This window comes from Chelmon rostratus, chromosome 3, assembly GCF_017976325.1.
Source record: "Chelmon rostratus isolate fCheRos1 chromosome 3, fCheRos1.pri, whole genome shotgun sequence".
NCBI classification, from domain to species: domain Eukaryota; kingdom Metazoa; phylum Chordata; class Actinopteri; order Chaetodontiformes; family Chaetodontidae; genus Chelmon; species Chelmon rostratus.
Genome location: NC_055660.1, coordinates 14,561,704 through 14,585,972, shown reverse-complemented (window position 1 = coordinate 14,585,972; position 24,269 = coordinate 14,561,704). Strand labels below are relative to the sequence as shown.

The 24,269-nt window shown below is 43.1% G+C and overlaps 1 protein-coding gene across 2 annotated transcripts in view; it reads left to right on the top strand.

Annotated features, from left to right (window-relative positions):
- The window catches only part of zcchc7 (zinc finger, CCHC domain containing 7), a 50,120-nt gene extending 25,876 nt beyond the window's left edge, over positions 1-24,244 (top strand). For both annotated transcript variants that reach the window (XM_041933475.1, XM_041933476.1), the window contains 7 exons: positions 3,018-3,067; positions 3,385-3,513; positions 3,618-3,788; positions 6,591-6,626; positions 20,550-20,645; positions 21,518-21,635; positions 22,183-24,244. In XM_041933475.1, coding sequence (XP_041789409.1) covers positions 3,018-3,067; positions 3,385-3,513; positions 3,618-3,788; positions 6,591-6,626; positions 20,550-20,645; positions 21,518-21,635; positions 22,183-22,784 — 1,202 coding nt within the window. In that variant the 3' untranslated portion in view covers positions 22,785-24,244. The remainder of the gene's footprint in view (positions 1-3,017; positions 3,068-3,384; positions 3,514-3,617; positions 3,789-6,590; positions 6,627-20,549; positions 20,646-21,517; positions 21,636-22,182) is intronic.
- The last annotated feature ends 25 nt before the right edge of the window (positions 24,245-24,269 follow it).

Here is a 24,269-nt window from a genome sequence, read left to right as displayed (position 1 = left end):
ATTAGATCGGTTGAAATTGAACAGTTGCAGCCAACATGGCGGAGACCTCTCTCGAGTCCGTTCAGCTGCTCGGTGAAGCCGCTGCCATCTGCTTATTCAGCTCCAGACTCCTTCGGATCAGTTGGGCCACGATGAAGCAAGCGGCTCTGATGGTTTGGTTTTGAACAGGGCCTCAAGGTTGATTAGCATATTTTCACCCAGTGTACCGACAAACCCCCCACCACCCCTCTCTCTTCTTTTCCTCCTCCATCCTCTCTTCCACCACCACCACACCCCCCACCCATGTGTTTGATTCCTCGGCCGTGACAAAGAGCTTCACCCTTTATCCGTGTGTGTGTTGGTGAGATGGGGGGCCCTTAGATTAAGGGAAAGCTTCCTGCTCTTTATTTGGGGAGTCCCCCCGGGAGACGCTTTGGGAATGACTTTCGTTGAGTCACTAACGCCTACTCACACACACCCACACGCACACACTCAGATGCACTTCTACACACACACACACACACCTTTCACCCCTGCCTTTTTTCCGTCTGCCCATTGACTGAGTGCTGGATGTCGTGTAACACCAACTACGCATGCACGGACGCACACAAACACACACATGTCACGCAGAGGCCCCCCAGTCTGTTCACAGTAGGTGAGCGCTGCAGAGGTCCCCCTGCTCACTTCCCGATACTGAACGAACCAAAACTAACTATCCAACTCCAATGACTCCAGTGTGACAGTGTCACAGCATGTTTCTAGTAGACACTGCAGTTGAATCACATGTATTTTAAATCATAAGAATTATTCAGCATGTGCAACCTCTATGATGGAAGCCAAACTAAACTAAACAAGCCCCTTGTAACACACTGAAACATTACTGAGAATTAACACTAGTTTGTGATGTCTTTCTCTTTTCAAAGGGCTCCCTCAGCTATTTAACTGAAGTAGAGCTCAAAAAATTGTCGATTGATTGAAAATTCACACTACTTTGATCATTGACTAGGTCGTTTTTCAGGCAAAAATGCCAAACATGTTTCTGTTCGGACTTCTCCGTTGTGAGGAGTTACTGCTTCTCTCAGTTATATATCACTGTAGATTGAATATCTGTGGGTTTTTGTCTGTTAAAGACATCGTCTTAGGCTCTGTAAAACTTTCATTATTTTGACATACTTAGACAAGACAGCTAATCATTTAATCAGAAAGACTTCTGCAGATTAATCAATATTGAAAGTTATAGCCCTAAACTGCAGCAGATTCTTTGAAGGTGCTCCTATGTTGCCCTCTTTAAGAACGTGTGAGAGTATTGTGTGTTTTCTGCACATATTTCTTTGAATCAACTATTTTTTTAACTGCTTTTATGTTGTAGCTGTTTGGTTTCAGGTTAGTCACCACACATTGCTTTGCACTGCAGTTTTTAAGAAAGTACTGGACTCCTGAATTTGTCACCACCAAGTCTTTCTGAGGGCCAGGAGAAAATGCGACTGCTTCTTGAACATAGTCAAATGCTAATTCAGTTTTGATGGACCAGCTACAGAATTTGTGCCACGTTATTGCATCATAAATTCAAGTAATTTTGGACTGTTTGTGTGTAGATTATGATGTTACAGTTTAAAATCTTTGCAAATGTTTGGCTTAAATTCTCTGTTAGGATCAATTTTCCCTTTAGAAATGAGAATCCCCCAATAAAACAGGATACAGTGTACATTTTGTTTGCTTGTGCACCGTGTATAGCCACCAAAAAATATGTGTTTCAGCACTGTGGAAAAGCTACAGCACCATCTAGGTATTTAAAGGTTTTGATTTGCCTTCCGTAATCAATACAGAGAGGATGCTCAAATGATGTTAAAATGTATAAATCCTCTAAATTGAAGTTGCAAGCTTTTCCTGTGATGATGCAACAACGTTGAGTTGCTTGCGTGTGCCGTGTGTGTGTGTGTGTGTGTTTTTGGAGGTGAAGGTCGCGGCAGAAAGAAGCCCCTTCCAAACAGCAGCCATTTTAATTTGTTTGACAGGGGAGAGAGGTGATAACCTCCCTATGCAGCCGCACACCCGGGGAGGAGAGGGGGGAAAGAGAGGTAGAAAACAAGGAGAGAGAGAGTGAAAGCAGAGCGAGGAGGGCTGAGCAGAATTGCGATAAAGAGCCGAATAGAGAGAGTCAGAGAAAGAAAGCGAGAGAGAGAGAGAGAGAGAGGGGTGGAAAGGAGACTGTAATATTTGATTATGGCTCAAGGCTGTATGTTTGTCTAAAGGCTAAAGACTGTCAACCAGCTAATCGTGGGGGTCGATGCGTGGGTGTGTCTGGATGTTTGTGAAAGCATGTGAGCCTCTGTGGGTCGTTGCTATCAGCACATAATTTATGCTGAGTGTGTGTGTGTGTGTGTGTGTGTGTGTGTGTGTGTGTGTGTGTGTGTGTGTGTGTGTGTGTGTGTGTGTGTGTGTGTGTGTACGTTACAATTTCTGGATGTCAGTTACAGTTCTGTGGGCCTGAGGAGAATACAGTGGTCTCCCTCAGGGCGCTGTTAGTGCCACTCTCATACAGATGTGCTGGGCTGCCACTGTGTCAGTTTCAGTGTGTGTATGTGTGTGTCCTTCTCTTACAGGAAGCTAAACTTACTCCACAGGGTTTAGAGTTCTTAATAGGGTTGGGTACCTTATTGAATCCTAGTTGCAATTCTTGTCCTATTGTTTGAGTAAGAAAAGAACAGTTTAAAGCAAAAGAAACACCTCTACGCAGACCCTCACCCTCACCTCAACTCTACTCTATCATTTTTGAATTTTCCTATTTTGATTTGTTCATGTCGTTCATTTTTATGTGCTTCATAGAAATCATTAAGCATAAATATTTTTTTCCCCAAAAAGCTGTATCTTTCCAAACAATGCAATAAAATAATGTTTGCTGGTAAGAAATTTGCATACTAGGTACACTGAAGCAAAGATGTACAAAAAATGTATATACATGAAGATAAGGTCCTGAACTTCAGTCATTTCAATTATCCTTTGCAGTATTTTGAAATACATTTTTTCTCTCCTGTCAGAAATTGAAGACGAAGAGGGCAGCTGGTTGGTTTCTGACAAGGACAAGGAGGTAAGTGGCAATAATAGTATGTCATAAACTGTATCCTGACATGCAGCCACTCTTTATTTCTGACGTTTTTTTAGAAAATACTTTGTGACTGATGATTTTCTCAAAAGCAGCAAGAAAGGATAGAGTGTATGAGACTAAAAGTATTTTGCTGTTATTAGAGGATATGGTACACTCTTGTCTCACATTGGGTTGGAAAATAATACAGTATTTCTCTGATTTTCACTTGAAATTAATTATTATATTTTGCGGTTACAGAACATCCAGGTTAGTCCACAACCAACATGATGTAAATGATGCATGAACTGTGTGTGTTTCAGGCTCGGATCTATAACAAAGACAAGGGAGCAGTGCAGCGCATGTCAAACAGATACTACACTAGCAAGAACGTCCAGTGTAGAAACTGCAACAGGAACGGACATCTCTCCAAGAACTGCCCAGAGCCCAAAGTCAGTTCCACTCTGTGCACAGTAGCATGTACAGCTTACACACACTGATGAGTACAAGTACGTAAAACTACTAACTGTGTATGTGTGTATGTGTGTGTGCGCAGAAGTTGTTGACCTGCTTCCTTTGTGGCACCCAAGGCCATCCAGCCAGTCAGTGTCCCAATAAACACTGCAACAACTGCGGCCTGCCTGGGCACCTCTACGAAGCCTGCAGCGAGAGAGTGTACTGGCACAAACGGTGCCACCGCTGCAACATGACGGGACACTTCTTTGACGTGAGTATAGCATCCTGATTTGTCAGGTTGGAATTAAAATACGAGAATAAGTTTCTGCACATTCTAGACCAAAGCAAGCACGCAGAAGTAAAGCCAAGCTCACCTTCATACGTGCAAACACACCACATGGCCAAAAGTATGTAGAAAGCTAAGCATCTTATATATAAAGTATTTTTATAACATGTGCTGGAACAGCCCCGACTCTTCTGGGAACACTTTCAATGAGATTTTGCAACCCAGCTGTAGGGATATAGTTAGAAGTAGTGAGGTATTGCTCTGATGTTGGGTGTTAAGACCAGTTCGTCCTGACAGTGTCGGGTGGGGTTGCAGTCAGAGCTCTGTGTAGACCAGTCAAACAGACTCTAAAAAACATGGATTTTGGTTTGTGCACTGTCATGTTGAGACAGGAAAGAGCCCAAACTGTGGTCACAAAGTCTTGAAGCACATTATTATATCCGATGTGTAAGATGTGGTTTTTTTTGTGATTTCTCATAATTGGAAGGCAGGACGAAGCTCAAACCATGCAGAACAGCTGGAGACCAAAAGTAAACAAAAGTGTTTGTCCACATACCTTTGGCCATATGCACTATTTGGCACAAGGTTATTAAACACATTATAGAAGGGACCCAACAGCAACACATGTGCTGTGTCATGCAGTTACACGCGTAATGTAGTTAAGCACATTTGATTGAAATGAAAAGGAAATCCTGGAAAAACAACTTGCCACTAGACCTGAATATGAATCAGTGCTAATACCAAATCAGTACATGTAGATTCTGTATTCACTAAAAAGAAGGGACTGAAGTATTGCAGGAATAAGGAAGTTTTGAATTCAGTCAACTTCATGCTGCTGTGTCGAGGGGGCTTCTGCTTGTAGGATGAACATTTAATGCTTAATGTAAATATGATAAAGTATACTGCATGTACCCAACTTGTATTTCTTCCCCATTACCCCCGCTTTCACTCCCCCGTCTCCCTCTTTTCCCCACGCTTTCTCCCCCACTTTCTATCTCAGTAATAATGAGTGACCAGAGGTCAGCACACGCTGCTGTTCACATTAATTGATACACTTCAGCAATTACAGCTTAGTTATGTCTCTGCCATGCTGCGTATTCCAGCTGTGGACTGTGTGTGTATTTGTGTGTGTTTGTGCGTGTGTGCATGCGTGCGTTTGTACAAACGTTGCCAGTGAAGGGTGAATCTAATGACCATCAATGACAATTATCCCACCGCAACGTTCATTACCTTGCCCATTTACACTAATGCCATAGAATGGAAAACCCTGTGTGCATGTAAGAGCCTGCCTGTGTCTCCCCCACCTCGCAAGCTCACTCCCTCACCTCCCCCTCCCTCTCCGCCAGTCAGTCATGTACTGTGCTCTGTGTAATGGATGAGTAACCAGGTGAACACCAGAGGGAGAGGGGAGACCAGGACACACACCGTACATTTTTTTCCCCTCTTTCTCGGCCTCTCTCTCTCTCTCTCTCTCACCCTCGTCCGTTCTTTCTCCCCTCATCCTCTGGATCCTCACTTTCATCTCCGTCTTCTCTCTTTTGCATATTGTTTTCAACAGCAAACAAAGGTGCAAAGTTGTGTGGATTGTAATTAGCCTTTTCTTGGAAGGCGTAACTTTTTTCCCCTCACACAAATTATACTGTATGTGTGTGTGTGTGTGTGTGTGTGTGTGTGTGTGTGTGTGTGTGTGTGTGTGTGTTTGAGTGTTTGAGAGAGAAAGAGAGTCAGGTCTCTGTCCCCTGGGCCTTTCTGTGTCTCTCATTAAAGACAGACGGTTGACGGAGCGCGAGTGTGTCGCTCGCCTCGCCTGTCGCCCTCGACAACAACACGCTACCCCAGCGGTCTGGAGGGAGAGAGCAAATGGGAGGGAGCGGGTGTGTGGGTGTGGTAGTGGTGGGGGCTTGTTGAAGAAAAGAAAGCTAGATGAGAGGTGGAGGAGGATACAGCTATCGAAATTCATATTTGCCCGTCTCTCTCTATTCAAATCTAAACAGCCGAGATTAAGCCAGAAGAAGTGCCAAGCGCTCTTTACATGCTGCTCTAAAGGTCGGGATTTGAACAAGCGTTTTAGGCCAAATACTCTTTTTTTGTTTTATTTTTAATGTGACAGGAATTTGCATATCATGCAAATGTGTGTAAGAACTTGTTTAGTGTATGCAAGAGAGAACTCAAACATTGCCTCCTCCACAAAACAGGCTCAGACCTCGCTCTCCCTCTCTCTCCCTCTCTCTCTGTCTCTCTCACTCAGTAGGTGTGTAAGTAGATAAATCTTGTTGCCCGCGGCGACTGCGGCATTTTCAATTTCCCAGTGGGAAGTGGCGGCGGTTGGGAGAGGATGTCGGAACGCTTAAGGAACAGCGTGGCGAAGCCCCGGTGATAATGCTTTAGCCACACCGGGACAAAACGACTGACTGCCTCACTTACTGACTGTTTGAGTGACTGACTGCAGAGAGACTCATGTAAGGAAAGGAAACAGGCTGTTGCTGAGAAATCAGGGTGATAAAGGTTCTGAGAGAGACGGAGGAAGAGACTTAAAGAGTCTGGCAGGCAAACGAATGATACCAGGGTCTGTTTTTCAGTTTCCTTTCAGCCCTTTCTCAGTCCTCACCTTTCTGTCTGAATGTTTCTTCCTGATTGTGTCTTTACTGTCCCACTCGGAGTTAAGAGACACTCATGCCGCGGATTAGACATTTTCAATCCTCTCGTTTTAATCTGCTTTATTCCTTTTATGTGCTCCATATATGACCATTTGATGACCATAGCAAATGTTCTGTTTTCTCTCCTCAGGCTTGTCCAGAGATCTGGAGGCAGTATCACATCTCGGTGAGTGTCCTACCACAAATCAACGCTGTCAGCAAACTCCCCACTAGTGTACACTGTCACCTGAGCGCAGGTACACCTCTTTATGTTTTTTCACAAGTGGGCTTGAGCAGGGGACAATCAGTCTGTGGCCAACATGTGAATGCTGGATGGGGATGTAGTACAGAAAGAATGGCCTACCAAATAATGACATGTCCTTGTATTTTGGTTAAATACATGCATTTGCCTCTAATTTCATAATCTGAGCTCTGCTGAAAGGACGAAAACAAAACAAAAACAAGCTCCCAACACATTGCAGCTCAGTCTCAGTGGAGGGAGGCTGTAGCAGCCAATTTCTCTTCAGGAGTTCCTTCTCCTGTCTTACCAGGAAGTAAACCTTTTTCAACCAAAATGGCCTTAAAAGCTTCCTTAATGCTTTCTTTAAGTCACCTGTCAACTGCACGTGATTTCAATTTCATAACTAGCAGCAACTTTCAGCTACTGAGCCTTAGTAAAAGTGTCTAGAGGCTCCTCACAAGGTTCAGCCTAAAAGCCAATTCAAAAACAAACTCGTTGACAGAAATTGCATTTAAGATTAAAGCCCACTCATCTCACACCTCACCAGTTCCAGTAAAACCTACAACCTGAAATGCAGCATTCAACTACACCAAAGCTTCAGCTACCAAAAGCTACAAACTGATGTTACCAAAGCTCTTTATACCAAACCGATATGTTTCCTGGCACCAAATCATCCCAAGAAGCATACACCAAAAAGGAAAATATAGCTTCAACACAAAACTGACACACGAAGACAACTTAAGTATGAACTATAGCGCTAACAAAGTCGCAAAATCCTGAGCTGCTGAGTTATGAAGACTCAACACAACAGCAAAATCAGCTACTGTTTCCCCTGAAAACACAAAACACACTGAAGCAAAGCCATCTTGCAGACAAACGTTTTATCAACAGTAAATACCAGTCCAACCTGCCAGAAACTCTTATTGCTGAAACAGTCTTCTTTGAGGCAAAAGCGCTGAAGACCACCGTCAGCCAAACAAGGCCAACAGCACACCAGCACAGCATACCCCCACGAGTGCCTTCTCCCAGGATTACCTCAAAACAAAAAGGCAAAAGAGTGAAATACAGAGCTGATGGAAGAACTGAGAAATCGGTTCAGCTGGTTCTTACACATTTATCTTCATTAAGACAAAGAATTAAAAACAAACCAAAGAGCAAACAGAAGTGGTGTGGCTGGCTGGGTCACTGATTGGACAGGACTTGGTTGATTGGGAGCTGAAACAAAGAACGAAATCCAGTTGCAACACTGCATAGGTCATAACACGAAAGAATATATCTCCATTGTAAATTATGTATTTAGCATGGCAAACAAGCTAAAATGGAGGGTGACGCATTTCTTCCTGTGTCACCTCAGCTTTTATGTGAGCTCCATTGCAAAGACATGGCAAATGATGCACAGACATTTTACACACCATGAAGTTCACCCAAATACTACGGTAAAAATAGTTCTTGTTTTAAGTATGTAGAGTGTTCTAGCAGTTTAACCTGAGTCAAAGTTAGTGAAATCCCAGTGGACATAGTCGTTCTGCTCAGAGTACCAATTAAAGGTGGAGAAATGTAAAAGAACAAGGGGGTGGTGGTGGTGGTGGTGGTTGGGGGGGGGGTGACTAAGCCAGCAACATACGCATCCTACTCTCTTACAGCCAGTGACACTTCTTAAGTCTTCTTCATGCAGAACCTGCCTTATCAGAATAGAATTATATAATAGAAATCTTACTGTACAAAATATGCATACGCACGCACGCACGCACGCACGCACGCACGCACGCACGCGCAGTGGCATGTATAAGTTTGGGTATCCCTGGTCAAAATGTCTGTTACTGTGAATAGCTAAGTGAGTAAAAGATAAACCAATTTCCAAAACAGCAGAAATGTCCAATTTGCAACAGCATTAAGTTAGATGACACATTTCTTCAATATTTTTAGCAAGATTATGAGGGGGGGTTATTTTGTCTTTCTTGTAATCCTACAAGTAGTTCACTCTGAAAGTTTTCTTGACCTCAGCTTGACCTCCATCGTTCCTGTTAGCTGCCCTTTCTTCATTACATTATGGACTGAGGAAACACCTACATGAAAACACTTTGCTATCTTCATCAGTTATTTTACTGATGAATCAGCGAGGCAGCTGATTGGAGGAGCCCATGGCTGCTGATTATTAGGACAAGGTTTGAAGAGTCACAGTATTTCTAAAGCTTTGAAATTAGCATCACTTGTCCTTTTCTAACATTGATTGTGAACAAGCCATAGCCCTAACAAGCTAATTAAGAGAGACCTTGGTAAAAGTAAAAAATCTGAGAGCGCAAATCTCTTGAGGGGAGAGTATATGTCCTCTTATCAACCAAACACTGACAGCAATTTGAGTTTCACAAGAACCAGATCATTTGTAGTTTAGCATGCTATGTTCCAGAAAAGCCACCGGAAAGAAAGTATTTTCTATGAACGCCGTGAAGGCAAAGGTGTCACACGATCACTCAGAATCAATAAGTCAGTTGTGATTGGTATTGACCTTGCCCTGTAGCAGATGAGTGAACCATGGCGGAAAAAAACACACCTCAGAAGATTAAGGAAGTGCCAAGAGTGATGGGAATGTTTTTTTTTTTTGGCTGCATTTTCAACTTAAGTGCACATGTGACATCCTTGTGTGTGTGTATCAGGTGCATGTGTGTGTGCGTGTGCGGAAACAGTGTGTCAAAGAGTAGAAAACTGTGTGACAGTCACATGGGCCATATGTCAGCGGGGAAACAATTGCTTATTTGTGTGTGTGTGTGTGTGTGTGCGCGTGTGTGTGTTTATCCGAAATCTGAAAAGATAACTAGTTTTCTTTGCTCCCTGTGTGTGTGTGGGTGTGTGTGTGTGTGCATCTGAGCGAGGGGGTGATATAGACCTCAGCCTAAGAGAAAAGAGCAGCTTGTTTGTCAATTAAAAGACGTGATAAAGCATGAAATGGGCTGCCAACGCCACTCGGGACGAGGGAGTGAGAGAGAGAGGGAAGAAAAGTGTGTGTTTGCATATATCTTGGCATGCACTTTGTGTGTGTGTTTGTGTGTGTGTTGGGGGAGGTCTGTCACTCTCCTCTATGGAGATTAATTAGCAGGGGCTGTCTAATGAAAAGGCAGCATCGTTAGCGCTAGGGTAGCTCGGCAGGAGAGGCGGAGGGAGGAGGAGGACGACAGAGAAGTTCCAGGGGAGACGCTGGCTGAGAGGATGGGAGTTAAGTTAAATTTTTGCTCACATGGTGGCAAGGGATGCTGTATGTTTTACTGTAGAGCTTCGCTTTGAACCACAGAGGAAAAGATGTGTGATGAAAAAGAAAGATTCTTTGGTTGTCTTGCAAGATGATGAAATTTCCTTTTTTTAGTGTTTTTTTTTTATTTGTGTGTGTGTGTGTGTGTGTGTGTGTGTGTGTGTGTGTGTGTGTGTGTGTGTGTGTGTGTGTGTGTGTGAGAAAGAAAGAAAGAGAGACGGTGTGCTTTAACGGGTGGAGGATTGTGACCCAGGTCTAATTGAAGTATTTAAGCCATTTAAGCACTGGGAACAGAAGGTCGTTACAGATCCAAACTGGCATGGGGGTTAGGGGCCCACACACACACACACACAAACACACCAACACACATGCATACACAGGGCTCCTTCTGTTTAAGACAGCCTCATTTTATTCATGATGCTGCTTATGACCCTGAACTCCCCAATGTGAGAAGGTGTGTGTGTATTTGTGCGTGTGTGTGTGTGTGTGTATGTGTTTGTGTGTGTGTTTGCTTTGGGAGATGTGACTCTGTCACCTTCCGCTGGGCTCAGCCAGGTGTGAAAAGGCATTCTGTCAGACCTCCCTGCTACTGGGTCCATTTATCCTTCGTGTGTGTGTGTGTGTGTGTGTGTGTGTGTGTGTGTGTGTGTGTGTGTGTGTGTGTGTGTGTGTGTGTGTGTGTGTGTGTGTGTGTCTGTTTGGTCCGTTTATCTTCTCTGAGTGTATGTGTTGTCTGCCTGCACCTGGCCCTCGACTAACAAACTCCTCCAAACCACACAGTATAGACCACAAAGCCCTGGGGTATTTACTGTGAGAGTAAGATACTGACACACATACACACACACACACACACACACACACACACACACACACAAACACTTCTACAAATATATATAGAGGAGTAAATGGGGTAAAAAGCTATCCACAACATTTTCATCATGCCTGTGTCATATGGTTTGGAGACATTTTTACACCAACAGTGATATTTACACAGAAAGATGTGCTTCAAAGAGCAGGTGTACTTCAACAACTCTTTCTCAGTCCGTCTTTCTCTTTCACTCACCCACACACACACACACACACACACACACACACACCCACAGATACCCTGGTTTTACTTCTTTCTTTTGCACACAGCTTTACAGCGTGATGTCACTCTTTTTCCTGCAGAGACCCCATCTGCCTGCCTCCTTCCATCTTTTTGTTCTTGTTTCTCACCAAGCGCTGTCTATACAAAATGTCATTGGAAGAATCCCCCAAAATACTCTTAAATATCATTAGTATGATTTGATGTGTAATGCATTCTAGCTGGGGATTTCTTTTGTGTATTTATGTTTTTTGATGCACATATGCCAACATCGACTTTTGTTTCTGTTAGCATTTTACTTCACTTCCCAGAATGCCTTTGAACAAGCCAAAAGGAGCAGGTGTGAACTTGCTGCTTGAATCTAAGATGGGTGTATGGTGGAGTCATCTTTACTCGTGAAAAATAACATAAGCCTGCTAACTACAATTACTTCAATGTGCTTTTAAAAGCTGAGATCTCAGTGTTCTTCGGGAGGCACAGCAGGCACTTCATCGTGTAACTGTTGCAGCCAGATGTGGTCAGGGATTGTCGCTGGTCTTGGTCAAAAGACAGGTGGTGCTTCTTTTCCTTCAGGGCAGCTGCAAACTCGGCATCTGCAATAGCAGTGCTCCTCACATGCTCTGCCGCCCGACACTCACTCCCCGCATTTAGAGCAGATCAGTTGTAACAAAGGTACAAATGGCAATAGTAAAAAAAGTATTATGTAGCTCAGAAATATACTGAAGTAAAGAGTAGAAATACAGTTTTTTAAAAGGGACATGAAAAGTACTTGTTCCTTTAAAAACCCCTTTTTTACTTGTCTGTTACTTGAAATGCGTTACGCCGCCCCGTGACTGGCTGATGCCAAAATGCTGTATTAGTTGTTGGTGTTTTAGAGAGCTGAAGGTGCTTCTCTTCTCAAACACTATTGGACCATTGAAAATGTGTGAGTGATGTCATATTTACTATCTTAAGCCAATCAATAACAAGAATGTAAAAACACACCAAAGAGATGAATTGACAGAAGAAGTGTAGCACAGGGCTCCGTCTCACAATTACTCTCATCATTGTTTGAATCGTTGAGAATTTTTTAGACTAATCAATTAATGGTTTTGCTTGTAAAATGAATTTAGAGACGAATACCCAAGGTGACTTCTCCAAATTCGAAGTGTCGTCCAACAAACAGCCCGAAGGCATTGAATATGATGAAATGCAACAGAAAAAAGCAGCAAATTCTCAGACAGCAAATAAACAATGAACAGATTACCATAATTCATGCTAAATATTTTGGCTCACGCTCAACAGTGGTGGTGTTTTTTAGGAGAGATTTTTCAATGAAGGATGAAAAGGCAAAGCAGAACCCGTTTTATCATCACCTGCCCAACAACACAGGAAAGAGAATGAAGATGAGGTTGGGGTCCAAAGGTTGAGGACAGAGAGGGAGAAAACAGGACTGGAAGATCTGAAAGGAGGAGTACAGTAAAGGGGGGAACGGATGGATGGAGAACCATCAGGAAGGGCAGGAAAGGCAGTGCAGGTTGAACGACCTGCTGTCCTTACACAGGCTGCATTAATGCATGTAAAGATCACGCATAAATACGTGCATTTATGCATACAACACACAGAGTGACTTTCCCCCCTCTTAGTGTTTCCAGGACCCTGCAGTGCTGAGTTAAGACCAGAGCGCCACCCTATGGCTGCTGCAGGAAGTGTAGGCTCTCTCTTTAACCAGCAAGGATATTTGTAGTGAGAAATTTTCCTCCTTTTCAATTTTTAAAACTGAACGTGGATCAAGTCCTAATTAATTATTAACCTCCGTTTGTCTTTTTGCCTTGTGATTGCCAGCTGTATGTGGTGTATCGCAGCAGGAAGGGACCATGTGACATTAGATTCAACATGATTCATGACACAGGGGTGATGTATGGACCAGAGACAGTTAGAGGAAGCCAGAGATAGCAGGAGAGGGGGAGAGGTGTGTTGTTGTGAGAGATTCAGAAGAAGGAGGAGAGAGAAAACGAGGGGGGGTGAGAGTATGAAAAGCGGTGAAAGAGACAGAGAGCAAGCAGAGAGAGTGAATGTGAGCACGCAGCAGCTGATTGGTACAGGTATATCCGTGTGTGAGCATTGATTGGCCTCTCTTTAGATAGTAGCAGTGACACCTGTACGTGTGTTTATTGATCCTCACCTCTGGCCACGGTGTATGTGTGTTTGTGTGTGTGGAGCTGATTCTCTCCTCATGGTGGTATCAGTGTGTGTGTATCGATCTTTTCCACAGGGACAGGTGTGTGTGTGTGTGTGTGTGTGTGTGTGTGTGTGTGTGTGTGTGTGTGTGTGTGTGTGTGTTTGTGTGTGTGTGTGTGTGTGTGTGTTTGTGTGTGTGTGTGTGTGTGTGTGTGTGTGTGTGTGTGTGTGTGTGTGTGTGTGTCTCGGGGGCCTATGAAAAAAACGTTGGTGACCTTTTTGTTCAACACAGAAATTAAGCCGTTTCCTTAAACTCCATTTCTGGTCCCTCTTTCTCACCTGACTGCCCTTTTTTCTCCCTTTTCATTTAGTATGTTGTACCGTTTTATGCCTTTTTTGTCTCACTGTCTTTCTCCAGAAGGTTCTTTGCTGTATGCTCAATTCACACATGCTTTTGTCAGCCCAAGGTTAGAACTTTTGGCCCCTTAAAATCCTCCTCTCTACAGAAATGAAAATACATTTACATTTCTTTAGAAAAAAGAAAAAACTCTTTAACCAAGTTGAGTTTGTCCATGTCAAATTAAAGCTCATAGTGCATTATGTGCCTCAAAATATTAAAATATTTAGTCTGTATAATTCAAATGGCTCATTTCTTCCACTTTTGTTGGTTGAACTAAATAATTGTTCATAGCTATGGCTCTTGCAAAAAACTTAAAGACCTGAGAGTCAAAATCCTTTGCAATGTCAGTGTCGTGTGCAGCCTTAACATACTCTTCCTCTGGTGTAAAATGTGCCATCCTCAGATAATGAAACTTGAAAAAAGGCTTGAACACACTAATGCAAACCCTTTGTCTGATATTACATTTTTATTTAAACATTTAAGTTTTCTGAATAATATCCTGAAATACATATTGGATATTGAGAGTCATATATAGTGTTTGTAGTGTATTTGGCCCACTAATGTGAGTACTTTAATAATTTCATGTAACACATTTTTGTTTCCTGTCAATAGATAAAGTATGAAACATTATCCCATAATAGAGTAAATATTTGTCTAGGTGCAAAAATATTTCCAACTGCTCTGTGTTTCTGTGTTATTGAAGAAACAGAACAACCAGTTTCTAACCCCAATTTATAGACAGTATGACTCAAATGCATCATTTACACAACTTATATATATATATTCAGAAGATGTAATCATCACATGTCTTCAAATCATTCTTTGTGAATTTTTGTGTTGTTCCTTAAAATGGTAAAAGTCCAGATCTTTGTAGAAAAATGTCTGTGAAGGTGTCTGGTGTGTTGTGTTCCAGGTTCATGGTTTGCCTAGCTGACTTATAATAGTTCCTGGTTAATTGCAGGACAAAGGCAGCTACAAAGCATATTTCATGTGTCTTATAAACTAGATATAACTGGCTGTTTGTCAAAGTGGAAAACTGTCAATGCATTAAGCTGAAGCTGAAAATGCTTGTCGTCCCCAGTGACCCAATCAGGTCATGAAACACAAAACAAATTCTCTGGAAATGTTTGAAAAATGTTTCTCTCTCTGCGGTCTTATATTAGAAGGAATCAGAGAGTTTGCTTGAAACTGTTTTTGTGTCAAATACAAGTTAGTAATTATTACAAAGTGCATCTGTTCTGACCTCAACCAGTCTCTCTTCAGCAGGTGAAATCGGCCGCAGGTCTTTTTCAGCATGCTGTGTTAGACTGCCCTCCAGTGGTTAAACAGATGCACATTACGTGGTAACAATACATCTGCAAGACGCTTGTTTCTCATTTCCAGATGAGACGTTCTTGTTTTTGGTGTCGATTTAAAGTTTCATCCCTCTGTCCTTCTTCAGAAAAATGCCAGTGGAATAATTTACACCAGGTGACAGATTAAAGTGTCTTTTATTCTACATGGACAGGACAACATTTCAACCACCAGTGGTCCTCCTTAGTTAAAAACCTTGTCGATGTAGAATAAAATTTTGTACATTAGTCGTAAATACACAACAAAAGCCAACCTCAAAAAAGCAGAGGTGAAAATGTAACTTTGCTGTCACAAGTCCGCACAGATGCACAGAGAGACATACAGAAATTAGCAAGATTGTTCTTAAAGCCACATATCAAAACCTGTGGTGATTGATTCATCTGCAAAGACCCACACTTATATGAGTAAAGGTGTATTATTCACATCTAATCACTACATAATAGTTAAACCTCACAAATAAGCCTTAATTCAAGTAGTAATGTTGCTCTTAACTCTTCTGTTCTTCTCTTTTGGTTGAACTTGAAATTACAGGTTTAAGTTTTGACCTTTATTCCACTTCTTGTTCTGTCCTTTCCTCTGTCTGGTCGACCTCTTTTTATTCCCTCCCATTACATGAATATGCTCAATTCAGACAGTGCTCTGTAAAAGTCCTTTAAATCCACATCTATTCAGCGAGCTGTTTTTGCTGTCTCATCATTGTACAGCACAGGCTCTCACCTCTGCCGTGTCAAAAGGCCCTCAACTCTTTATTCCCCCTCAGACTGAGACACTGACGGCACAGGAGGGAGCAGGGGAAGCATTTGTAAAAAGGAGATGTCTTTTGTATGTTTTCGGTCTACTTCTATTAACAATTAGCAGCTCTAAGGGCAGAGAAAGTAAAGTCCTTGCAGGTTCAGGTCTTTCAGGTAGCACAGTTCAGGAAGGAGAAGTGCAGTGCAGAGTAGGACAGTCAGGATTTTTATACTCTCACGTCCAGCTCAAAAACACATTCAGTTCCATTCCTTCTTGAATGTCCCACATGAGAAATTTGCTGGTACCAGCTTCTTAAACGTAAGTGTTTTCTGGTTTTATATCACTGTAAACTAACACATCTAGTTTCTGAAGTGTTAATTGGACAAAACAAGCAGTTTGAAGATGTTACTTTGAGCTCTTTGACATTGAGATGGACTTTTTTCACAATTTTCTTGACGTTTAATAGTCAAAATGATTAATCTGTGGGTTATTTCCTTGATTGAATTAATCAATGATGAAAATAATCAAGTTTCATCCATCTAACAAATCATCACATAGTGAAAAATGCAATAGATCAGGAGTATTTAAGAAAAAAGAGGTAATACACTGATGTTTGTAAAAATCATACAGTTCCCAGTACTTGCTCGGGAAGACAGGGACACTTCGTTGGGAGGTTATTCTTTGGTACAGGTGTCTTCACATATACCACTGAACGTACATGCAAAACCATAGGAATGTACACACAAGTGCACACACATGATCACACACTCACTCACACACAGGTGCGGTGTTATCAGAGGTCTTGCAGGCTTTGCAGGTCTTTGTGCCTTTCTGCTTAGCTGGATGGTGTCGATTCATGTGTGACTGTGTCTGCCTCTGTGTGTGTGTGTGTATGTGTGTGTGTGTTTGTCTGGAGGTGTGAGTTTGTGTGTGATTTGTTGGCTTAGATGTAAAATTAGGGTTTAACATCCTGACCAGGGCATAAGAGGTTGAGACCATCTGTATATACTGTATCTAAATCCCTGTCTCTCATGTGTAAATGTTTTGTCTCTGTCTAATTGCTGGGACTAAAGTGAATGATGTATTTCCATAAACACGACCTCACACCGGCAACAATAGAAAACGCCTCCGAGTGCTGAGAATAGAAATCAGCTAACTTAGACCTAGATTTGAATAGATTAGAGTGTATCCTCTGTTCCGCCTTCCACGGTGTGACCAGATTACCTCCAGTCGCTGCCCCAAAAAGCAGGAGGAGGGGTGTTCCCTCCAGAGGTGGCAGCCCGCTGCCGCACACCCCTTCGTCACATTATCATTACATTCCAGGAGCATTTTCCCCCTCTAAAGAGAAAATCAGGACTCATAGTGATTGTGTTCAGACTGATTGACTGACTGACGGGAGGAGATAGGAAGAGCCGCTGGGAATTACACTGAGTGCGAGTCCTCGCAGGGCGCGGGGTTACGGCTTCGGTCTGCGTCTTTGTGAACTGGCAGACACAAAGGGGGCAGGAATCACATCTGGTTATTTGGAGCCCTCCCCACCTCCCCTCGTCCTCCTCCTCCTTCTCTCCGTCCTCCATAGCATAGCCTCACTAACTGCACACATGCACACCTCCACCTTAAACTGTCTCCTGAGAACGATTGATTTTCTTGCTCCTGTTCGTGAGAGTAAACACTAATTAAATTCTTTACAATTTTGGAAAATTGCACAGTTAAAATTCCCACATGAGAATAAGTGGGTTAATGATTCTGTAGTTATTTTTTCTGTGTTCTCCTTGACAAGATGAAAAACTGTCTAATTAACCCCCCCTCAATCTAATATGTACAAACTGGCATGTTGCACACACACGCACCACAAGGGTCTGTTTGTTTTGGTATGAGCCCAGCAGTCTTGCGTTGTGTTGTGAAGCTGTTTTCTATGATAAAGCATGCAGAGTTGGTCCCCTGTGGGTTCAGTAACATATGCAAACCTCTCCCCATTGCCGCAATAACATATGCAAAACAGCGCCACTGGCCCCGGCCCTCACGCTCCCACCGCCCGTTACTGTTCAGATCCGAACCCCTCATACACACACACACACACACACACACACACACACAAGCCTGTTTGCTTCTCGGATTTTGCTTGATAACTCTGTGTGTGTGTTCCTTCAGATTGTAGTGTGTAACGGTCTGAGCTTTGTGTTGGCCAAAGGATTATCACGGCTTTGCCACCAGCAGCTAAGGCAAGGAGCAGAGGAGAGCGGGGCTTAGAGAGACACAGTGTATGTGTTGGGACAACTGTGGGAAAACATGGTTGTGTGTGTGTCTGTGTGTGTGACAGAGAGAGAGAGAGAGAGAGAGAGAGAGAGAGAGAGAGCTTGTGTGTGCATGCATGAGAGGCCACGGATTGCTGGTTGTCTGTGTCCACGCGGCGAAACACCCTCCCATACACACACTCACTCACACACACACACACACATCCTAAAGGGTCGTCTACCCGCTTCAGTTCTCTTTTTGTCTGACTGGCAAAGTGTCTCTGGGCAGCTCCAGAAGCTCTTCATGTCACATCAGCAGGAAGTGGATCAGACTGGGATCTCTCCTGCCGCCTCTGCACTCGAGATTAGAATTTGATGGTCAAAGGTCACTGTTACCTCACCAAACACATTTTTGGCCATAACTCATGAATACATGCGCTAATTGTGATAAACTTTCACACAAATGTCTCATAAGATAAAATGATGACGTGACGACACATGGTGTCTGGATAGACATGGATGTAAACTACAACTTGTTTTTTTTCCTGTGGACCTCTGGAAGAGTAGCTGTAGCTTCGGTTACCGCTAATGGGGATCCAAACAAATAAAACCATTCGGCCCATCAGATGATGATGTGACTTGTTAAAGGTGCAGTCAAAGTGCAACTAACTGCTCAACAGAATGTGCAGATTTGCACCTTTGGCCAGTAGAATGATGCACTGTGTTTGAAAATGGAGAAGTTGTTATTTTAGTTTTCTCCATCACCATGTTTAGACATTATAACACTACCAGACAGCAAACTATAGCATTGCAGTCTGTGATTGCTCTGATCAATCTTCACAGAAACTGTTTTTGGTTGCGTGTAGGGGGCAGGTCCGTAGAGTGGAAGGGTGATTTGACCGCACCTTTCACTCTATCCACTGAGAATCTCATGGAAGCCGAACCAATCAGCAGGTCATTCAGACGATGACGTGACTTGTTAACATTGTCAACAGCTATTAAAATCAAATGCTGTAAATATACAGTGAAGTAATGCATGACTTTGCAGTGGCAGAGCCTGTTTATCTTACGTTTAATCAGGAACTGAAATAGTTGCCATGTTTATCCAGTTTTGTAAATCAGAATCAGTCAGGAGCAGGAACAGTTCATGTTGATGTCCGACACAAACAAATAGAGTCATCACATTTCTGAGTGAACCAGAATTACAAAATATTACCTCTGGCTTCGGTGGTTTGGTGCAGAGTCAAGGCTAAACCTCAAATTCATGGCCAAGATGAAGCGTATTTTCAAAATCTAAAAATGTGCCTGTGCCAAATTGACTTTCGCTGCACAGCCAGACTCTCCAGGACTTCAAACCCCTGAGAAAGAAAGAGAAAGACACCAAACTGATATGATCCCTCAGGCCTTCACCCCGTTAGCAATTTAGATGCCCCTGATAGGAAGCGCCGGATGGAAACAGAGCGCGGGATGAAGGTTCATCCAGTTAATTAATATTGTATGAGGCAGACAACTGCTCACTGGCATACAGACGCACATTCACACCAGGTTTTCAGACAACTATCACAGGTTGATGGGAGAATAGGAGGAGATTTCATTTCTTCTCCCCCTCCTCCCTCTCGTGCTTTCATTCATTGTGGCTATGTGCTGGATCAGAGTGTGTGGAGATAACACAAGCCCAAGGTCAGGGAGGGAGAGACAGAGGGAGTCCTACAGCCAATTTACATGAAAGATGAATGGGAAGAGGGGCAGGAAGGGTGGAGGTCGGGGGGTGGGGGTAGGGGGGCTTGAGACGGGGACTGTGATCTCCTTAGGGTGCGCATTTGTGTGTGTGTGTGCGTGCTTGCAAGAGGTCTGTGATCTCCTGGCCTTTGTGATGGAGATGGGCCCGGCCGGCCTGACCCGATAATGACGCGACGCTCTAATAGCATTCATCCTTTCTGCCGCAAAACTACTCAAGCGGAAAAGAGAGAGAGAGAGAGAGGGAGGGAAAAAACAAGTGTGAGGGGTAGATGTGGGGATGGAGGGGTGTGTACGGAGGAGAAAGGGAGGCAGGAGGAAGGGAGAGGAGAGGAAAAGGAGAGGAGGTTAGCTAAGCTATGTTTGAGAAATGACGTGGGGCGCAAATCATTTGTAATCTCGCAATCAGGGTTGAGAGAGGAAGGAGGGGGGCACCTTAGATGAGTGTGAAGATGTGTGTGTGTGGAAGCTGTGTTAGTGTGTGCGTCCGTGTGTTTTCGTGAATGGCATTAAGTGTGTGTGTGTGTGTGTGTAACATTAGCAGTAAATGCACTGTGCCTGTGTCTCCTCTCTCTCTCTTTATCAGTGTATATTTGCTGTGGGCGCTGGAGCATGGAAGGCTTTCAGAACACTGGCCCATAGGGGATGGGACCCTGTGTCCAACACACACACACACACACACACAGACGGTTACTTATCATACAGGGTCATTACAGGCCTCTAACTATAGCCCTGATAATCACTGGTTTATATCAGCACCCATATTCACTGTACAATACACAGCAGCTCGCATCAATGGAGAGCATGGGAATGATGACAGAGAAGAGGAAGAATGGGAGACGAATGGAAGGATAAACCACCACATTAGTTATGGAGAGAAATTATTTTTTCTAATTAAAAACTTTTCTCTGTTTGTATTTAGACTAAGACAGGGACTCCTGTGAAGCTGCAGGGAGACGACCCCGGACGGACCCCCGCCTACTGCTACAACTGCTCTAGGAAAGGACACTTTGGCCATGTGAGTCTGGTTTTTATTTACCTGCGTCAAGTAAGGCGTTTCACTTGCTGTTTTCTGGTCTCTAAGCTAAACTAAAGCCCAGAATAAGGCTGAATACATTTGCGGAAACTAGTCAAATTGTTAAACAGGTTGAAAAATAGTAAAGTAAAATCTTACAACACAAGATTTCTGAAAGGTTGTTCTTATTTTTGTGTTTCGTACGCAGTTTCTTCAGGTTGCCCATCAGTCTCTGATGCTGCTAGCGGTTCAGTGTGCAGTGAGGTTTTAACTTCTGTACTAATCTGACAGAAAATGTTGAAATCCTGCAAACTGTCAGCACTGAGTCTATTAGAGACAATATGTTTTGGTCATGTGCCTTTGTCAGGCATCAACCATTTCTTTCTCGTGATTTCATTTTCCTACGCACCCGTCTGCCAAGTGCAAATGAAGTGAACACCTTGACTCCTAATATAACTGGTTGTTTCCAAACCCGGCACCCTGATGGTCTTAGGGTTTAGATGCTGATCATGTCATCGCACAGGACCCAGTTTGATATTTCTCTGTCTCCTCAGTTCTTGTCTCCTCTTTACCATCAATATCAAAATCAAGGCAAATGTGCCCAAAAATACTGAAAACATTGTTGTTGAATTAACGCAGGGATTGATTTTTGTTATTCCAACATTCTACAGGTAAATAGGCTCATTTGGTAACAGGTGATCGTCCCACCTTGTCTGGACTGGACTGGCTGTATGATGCCACTGATCACTGATCTCCCTTTGTCTCTGTATGTGATATTTGTGTGTGTGTGTGTGTGTGTGTGTGTGTGTGTGTGCGTGTGTGCGTGTGTGCGTGTGTGCGTGTGTGTGTGTGTGTGTGTCATGCATTTTCCACAGGCATGTACACGACAGAGGATGTTCAATGGGTCGTATCCCACCACCCCGTTCATCAACCACTACGACACTGTGGAGGACATCAACCGCAGACAGCACAGGATAAAGCTGAAGGTTAAAGGTAAGTCACACACAGAAACACGCACAGACAGCCATCTGGTCTTCACATCACTCTCTTAGCTGTGTCCTTCCACTGTGAAAAGTAAAAGTATTTGTTGTGCAGAAAATATTATTTCAGTTAGCGATGTATTCTCACATCTGACATTATGTCATTGTTAATACTGCTGCGTCTGTGTTTAAACAGCAATCACTGTTTAGCTGTTTGAAGTGGAGCTGGTTTTAGCACTTTATATGCTTTTGGCTATTTTAGTGCAGTGGTTCCCAACCTGGGCGTCAAGCCCCTCAAAAAAAAACAAACACATGCTGTTCCTCCAATTACAATATACAAAGCAGAGTTCAGGCATTTCAGCAGAAGTGTAAATCCTGTGTTCACCACGACTATGGTTGACACTCCGATGGTTTTATTATGTTTTGATGTAGCTATTTGCAGAAATATAACATTTACCTGACTTTACCTCTTGGTGCTCACTATGCTGCGGTAATATCCCTGCATGAGAAGAGAAAATCAAATAGAAAAATTAAAATCCTTTTGTTTCTGTTTTCCCCAGACCTGAAGAAAAATGGCTTTTTACCTACCTGTTCTCAGACCCCTCTCACTCCCGGACCACCAAAGAAGAAACAGAAAGTCAGCCATCACAAAAACCGTACGCCTCACCAAAGCTCTAACAACCACAAACCCAGCCCAAGCCACATCTTTTTTAATGACAACCATGACTTTGGGGCCCCGGCACCTAAACCGAATAAGTACAATAAATACAAACAACAGGAAAGCACCGGCAATGTGAAGCCATGGAAACCCAAGAGACCAGTGCCCACCTCAAGAGACCCACCAACTAAACTAATCTTGGATGAAGCAGATGACTTTCCCAGAGGCGGAGGCAAGAGGGAGAACGTAGAGACGAACAAGAAGAGGAAGAGGAAAATGAAGCAGGTTCCTTCAGTGCCACCAGAACGACGCAAACACAGCAGACCGGATCGACTCTGCTGGACTGTAACTGGAGAGATGCAGGGGTCACAGACGAAGCCAGAGAAAGCAAAGAAGAAGAAGACAAATCAAGCCCAGAGGATTGCTGACAAAAAGCGTGGCGTACAGATGTACCCGACAGATGAGAACCTGTTTATCATCAAACAGAGGAAACGCAACAGATAACATCAGTTTGTGTGAGGTGTGCCTGTCAGGGCTGTGATCAGTAAATATAGTATGGTCATGACATTTAATGACATGTCAGACATCTTGTTGACTCAGGTCAAAACAGTTTGGACGTCACCAGCGCCGCTTTGGGGGATCAAAGGCTTTTTTCACAGGGGACGTTTGAACCATAGACTATATATAATGATGGACTCTTATGTCTCCACTTCCTAACACTGTACGAAAATGAAGCCAAAATATCCTGGACATCTCAGAAAAAGGAACACGAACATACATCAGCGGGATAAGAATTAGCTAAAATGACAGAAACCATATTTGGGAAAAAAATATTTGACATCTACTTTGATTTTTTTTTTTTTTTTTTAATTTTGGCCCATGTCCCCCGCTAACATGGTGGGGGGTAGTGACAGTTATTGCATCCAGCCACCAGGGGTTGATCAAGATACTTTGGCTTCACTTATGGGGAGCTGTCATGACATTCAACTTTATATATATTTTCAATGGTTTTGACATGTCATGGTAGGAAAGGTGTAAATAGCAAAAATTAAGGATAGCTGGATGTAGCTGCTTCACTTTCAGGGTCCTGGTAGTTCATGCTGGCTCACTGTCACACTGTCGTGGCTTACTGGGACACTTGAAGAGAACAGAGTCTTCATTAAAGGACAGGTTCACAATCATTCAAGTCTGTCTTCAAACCGGGACAGGGATCATTCCTCCTGTTTATCCTGGACATGAACAGATCAGTTCTTATACACTTTCAGTGTAAGTGAGTGGGGACAACATTTAGTTGATATATGAGGCTTCAGCTTTTTGTTACTGTCCTTCTACTGCAGCACAACAGCGAAACAAAAGGAGGGACTTTTGTAGTAAAAAGACAGTAACTGTCTAACTCAGACTCCTGAAGCCGCATATTAATGTCAGATAAACCTCTGAGTACATATTTGCGCAAAGCAAGGCCTGCAGAGTTTCTCCCCCATCAATTACATTGGAAGTGCTTCAGGACGGGGTCTCTTAATATCCTAAATGAACAGGAGGAGTGATGACAGCAAGCAAATCCTGTTTGATTGTTCATATGGGCACCTGGCTTCTGTGTAAAGATGGGTTTGAAAATGGTGAACCTATTCTTTAATGTTATTAGCTGCACCGTGCTTTTCCTTCTACGACAAGTCAAATGCTTGCTGTGAAAAAGGTCTTTTGTGTTTGATACTGTAGTCTGGGCTGCTTTTTCAGTTTCATCTTGTGGTCAGTGTGATAATTACATCCCAGATTCACGCAGTAGCATCACTTCAAGATACTGTCACATCTCAGCTGCTGTTGTTGTATCTTGAGATGGACAATACAAATAATCTAGTTGTATCAACCTAAAGCGTTTTTTAGTAGATGGTTGAAATGGGACTATTAATGTCATTGCTATTGAATTGAATTGCTTTATTGAATTAAAACCAGACTCTGCTCTTTGATGGACAGTGAGATCATTTCGTAGTG